This window comes from Pogoniulus pusillus, chromosome 32 (genome assembly GCF_015220805.1).
Source record: "Pogoniulus pusillus isolate bPogPus1 chromosome 32, bPogPus1.pri, whole genome shotgun sequence".
Taxonomy (NCBI): Eukaryota; Metazoa; Chordata; class Aves; order Piciformes; family Lybiidae; genus Pogoniulus; species Pogoniulus pusillus.
Genome location: NC_087295.1, coordinates 741 through 5,562, shown reverse-complemented (window position 1 = coordinate 5,562; position 4,822 = coordinate 741). Strand labels below are relative to the sequence as shown.

The 4,822-nt window shown below is 46.4% G+C and overlaps 1 protein-coding gene across 1 annotated transcript; it reads left to right on the top strand.

Annotated features, from left to right (window-relative positions):
• The first annotated feature begins 1,522 nt into the window (after positions 1-1,522).
• RPL14 (ribosomal protein L14) lies at positions 1,523-4,348 on the top strand. The gene is made up of 6 exons (XM_064169756.1): positions 1,523-1,587; positions 2,118-2,219; positions 2,696-2,790; positions 3,129-3,228; positions 3,496-3,549; positions 4,090-4,348. Exons 1-6 carry the CDS (start codon positions 1,585-1,587, stop codon positions 4,228-4,230), a joined length of 495 nt encoding a protein of 164 aa, XP_064025826.1. The 5' UTR covers positions 1,523-1,584; the 3' UTR covers positions 4,231-4,348.
• Positions 4,349-4,822: the final 474 nt, after the last annotated feature.

Below are 4,822 nucleotides of genomic sequence, written 5' to 3'. Positions count from 1 at the left end.
CTAACAGTTCTCTAGGAAATTGACTAGACTGGTATTGCTGGTAGTTCTTTGGGTGCCAGGAGTGTGTAAGATTGACACAGAAGCTGGGAACTAATGAGCTGTGGAAGCGGAAAGATTTTCTTTTTCAAACACTGATATTTCATGGTCAGGCTCGAGGCTCCCCAGGCAGTGGAACGAAGTTTATTGGCTTGCTGCAGAGGCGCTCACTGCTTTGCAGTCAGCTGAAGGCTCTTTCTGCAGTCTTGTCAGGCTCCTGGGCATCCGTCTTTTAAAAAAGGAAAAAAAGAGACGAACTCTGCACTGGCATTCCTATCCTTAGATGACTGTGAAAGAGGGTGGCAGCTACACGTACTTTCAGGCATCATGCAGAACATAAGCAAAATTGCTGCCTTCTCCCCTTCATCAGTTTACCTTCCCAGGGAAAGTGTGAAAGACTGGTCTAGTGAGAAGCAGAGTGGGATGGAGAAAACTGCACTTGAATCCATAGAGTCCAAGTGACTTGGGGCAAGTCTCTTAAACACTTCTTACCTATTTCGTGTATAAATACGAGGCAGCACTGATTCTCTTTCCCTCTCTGTTGTCTCACTCTGGCATAGCCTGTTTTCAGAGACAAGGTCTCAGGTGGACTTTCTAAGCCACTCCAAGGGAGAGGTTTGTGGGGCAATTAGAAGATACTCACTCGTTAAATCCTTCTTACTATTGCCTACTACATACTGCACCTCTTGTAGTTTTATGGCTCCCTCGCACGTGCTTGTATCTAAAGCCAGTGATGAGGTATCGAACTGCTTGGGTCCAGGGAATACCTTGGGTAATGGGTAACGAACAGACCACAAATCATGTCCTGATACAATGTTATAATGGATTTTGAACCTGATGTGGAAAGATAAGCATTCTTTTGCCCCATTATTAAAGATATAGATATGTTCTGCATTTTGCAGCCAGATTCATTTGATGCTTGGCTGCTGGATTCATGCCTAAGTGCCTACCTAACGCTAGAATTAATCTCTTGTAAAATACACTGATTTACTTCACTGCAGGGCATGATTGGTGCAGATGGAATTCGATCGACAGAGAATCAGGCCCTGTAAACGTTTAGTCCTTGTACGTTTTTAACCCAGCTTGGATTAAAAAGTGAGAAGAATGGGGGTCTGGTCCTTGCCAGATGCTATCCATTAACTTTAAAGGAAGCGGCCGCCAGGAGTACCACAGGAGCTTGACAAATCAGTTCTTATTTCAGAGTAGTGACGTTTCAAAACAACCCAACAACTCTGCTGTTCGAGTCAGGCTCACCCCCGGAATTCGGGGGAAGCGTAGCTCGCCTCAGCAGCGCCTCAGCCTCCGCACACACCGCACAAACCCAGCGGCAGCATCGCCTCCGCACACAGAGGAGCAGCGCAGCTGGCGCTACCCACACTCAAGCGCCGCCGTCCTCCCCGGTGCGCACCGGCCGGCAGGCGGCAGCAGCGAGCAGGCTCCGCCGGGCCGGGCGGGCGGCCGCTCCCCCGCGCATGCGCACTGCTGCCCCGCAGGCAGCTTCCGGCCGCCGGCCGCGCGGCTCCTCCTTTTCCCTCCTGAGCGGCCGCCATGGTGCGTGCGGGCGGCCGGGGCCTCCGCGGCCTGGCGCCGCGGCGGCTCTCTCTTCTGCCTCTGTCACTCTCCTTCTGCCCGTGCTCTCCCGTGTGCGTCCCCGTACGCCTGGCTGAGCGGCGGGAAGGGAAGCGGACGGTGGGGGCTCGGCCGCAGCCGCCCCACTCGCGCCGTGCTGGCGCCGGGCCCCGCGCGGCCGCGGTCGGGCGCGGCTGGGACTGCGCAGGGCCGCGTTCGGAGGGTAGCGCCGGCCACAGCCGCGGCTGCCGCAGCTTACAGCCGCGGCTGCCGCAGCTTGCATCCGCGGGGCTCGCCGCTTCTCGCTGGCGCCTCTCCCTGCACCCGCTTGCGGCGTCCTCGCGGGGCTGCAGCCAGCAGAAGGCTCAGTGCGTTTGCCGTGGGTCTTCTGCTCGAGCGAAGGGGGTTTGTGCAGTTAGAAGAGCTTGGGAGGCTGTTCTAACGGTCGCAAGAGCACTGAACCTGACAGTGGCCTTGAGCATATTCTCACCTAACTTTCTCACTGCACCTAGGTGTTCAAGCGCTTCGTCGAGATTGGCAGAGTTGCTTTCATTTCCTTTGGGCCACATGCTGGCAAGCTGGTGGCCATTGTGGATGTTATTGACCAAAATAGGGTAAGCTATGAGCGCCGTACGTTCATTTTCTCTTTTCTGCCTTAGCAGACGCTTTTCCTCTAAGGCTGCATCAATTTTAAGTGTTTTTTTTTTGCGAACAGACTTTTTCAAATGTTTTGTACAATTGGGACAAGTGATATCAGAGTCTAAAACTTAAAAATGGAATGGTATTAAGGTATATTTAAAGCAAGTGTTTGGACTAGGGGTTTGTTTCACTTAATGTTTCAGAAAAAAAGGAAGATGAAATGTGTCATTTTGGCTTGGTGTAATGTTTCCTCTCACCCGCCCTCCCCCCCGAGATGAGTCTTTAAATTTTTTTGTGTAAAGTTCGGGTTGTATACAGAAGATTTAACACTTTCTCTCTGTGTGACATTTATCTTGGTCTGTTGTTGCCCAGATGCTGTTCATACATTATTAGGAAACTGTTTTTAGGACCATGGCTAAACTACAAACCCACCGCATTTGTTGTCCTTCAGGCACTAGTTGATGGCCCCTGCAGTGGTGTCAGAAGGCAGGCTATGCCCTTCAAGTGCATGCAGCTGACTGATTTTGTTCTCAAATTCCCACACAGGTGAGTTGTTGGTGGGGTTTTTTTAACCTCTGTAAAAACCACGCTGTCACTTGATGGCTTACACCACTTGATCTAATGCTTACTAAACATGAAATGGTCATATAGCATTAAGACAATGGATTTGCATGTACATAGTAAAATTTTGTCTGCCTGTTGAATACATCTAAGGATCTGTGCAATAAAAAATAGGCTGCAGAGATGTATGTGGCATTGACTTAAAGTAAATGTCTGAAGTAATACAGAAAAGTGGTTTTCTTTTGTATGAAATGCGATGGGCCAGCATCAGAGAACTTTTTTTTGCAAAGACTGAACAGACTTTTGTGACTGTTCCAATGCAGTGCTCGTCAGAAGTGTGTGCGACGTGCCTGGGAAAAGGAAAACGTAAATGAGAAATGGGCTGCAACAAGATGGGCAAAGAAGATAGAAGCCCGAGAAAAGGTAGTTTTTCACTGGATGAGTAATACACGTACTGCTCCTGCTTAGGAAAATTAGATGCGAGCTAGTAAACCCTGCATCTTCAGTTGTGGGCTAAGATTTTACTCAGTCATTTCTATAACCACCTTTTTTTCCAGCACCAGCAAAGGCGAACTAGTTCAGATGTGCAGCTAAACTTAATCTGGGGGTTGAGATTTGCTTTGCAGCACTGAGTTTTACTGCTTGCCTGTGTTTACATGAGGAACTTGATTACTGATTCTCTTCAAACAGAAGGCCAAAATGACTGACTTTGATCGCTACAAGGTTATGAAAGCGAAGAAAATGGTAAGTGTTTGAGCACCACTTCTGTATGGGAACAACACTTGTATCTTTCACTTTAGAGTCACATACACAAGATGGCCTTTTGTAGCTGGCTTGGGATGTGAAGTAACACCAAGTATGTGAATCCCTGGAATTTTTCCTGCTTCTTTGGTCACCACGTTCTCTTCAGTGTTTGGGCAAACATAAACCCATGATCTGTGTGTCAGTCTTCCAAGTTAGAGTTGAGGAAAGGATTGTCACCTGATGAAGTCAGGTGTTCTTGATGGGTTACTGCTACTATTTCATTCTATAACAAAAGTCATTACCCAAAAAATACTGAGATGCCCAAGTTCACAGCCAGAATGATGGCTGACTGTGGGGTAGATCAAAAGTGCTTTAGGTGGAATTTCACATTACAATGCGTAGTAACAATTTTTATTTTACTGTCATATACTTGTTTAGCAAAGGGTAATTATCAAAAGAGACAGAACCTGAAAGCTTTACATTTAAGGCGAAGTATTTGTTGATTTTGTTCTGATGAATTGTAAACAATTTCCTTTACAGAGAAACAGGATCATCAAGCATGAAATGAAGAAGCTCCAGAGGATGTCTTCTAAAAAGGGCAAGAAGCCAGAGAAGTCAGAGAAGGCACCCAAGTCAGAAAAAGCACAGAAGTCAGAGAAGGCCCAGAAGGCTCAGAAATAAAATGACCTTCTAGTGATGTATGACTTTGTGTCCTTGTTCCAACTCTTTAAAATTGGCAAATGGTTAAACATCAACTTTAAATTGTAATCATAATTTCACATTTGTTTCTGACCAAGAATTGTTGTCCGTCTCGTTTATTCATGTCCAAGTGTTTGGTTCTAGCTCTTTCCGGGAACACAAAAAATGGTTTTTTGTCACATCTGTGACGTTAACCATGCAGGCTACGCCCAGTGCCACTTGAAATATTTGCATACCCAATTACTTGAAGTAGGTTGGTTGATGACATTTTAAAGCAGTCAGCTGTTGAAGTAATTGGTAATGAACAAAACTGCAGTCTTGAGTGTGAGAAATGAGAAATAATCAGACTAATTTTTCTGTGTAAATTCAGCTTCAGCCTTAAAGTATGTGTTGTAGTTTGAAAGACGAATTGCTATTCAGTTCCTTTAAATTCTAGATTCTGAAAAACTGCCACCATTCTTTAGGTAGTCACCTGGCATTCCTTAGATGTCTTGTAAGTAGAGTCAGAAATAATTGGTGACACTATTGCTGTTTTGTGACTTGTGTTCAAATATGCTTGGTTTTTTGCTTAAGA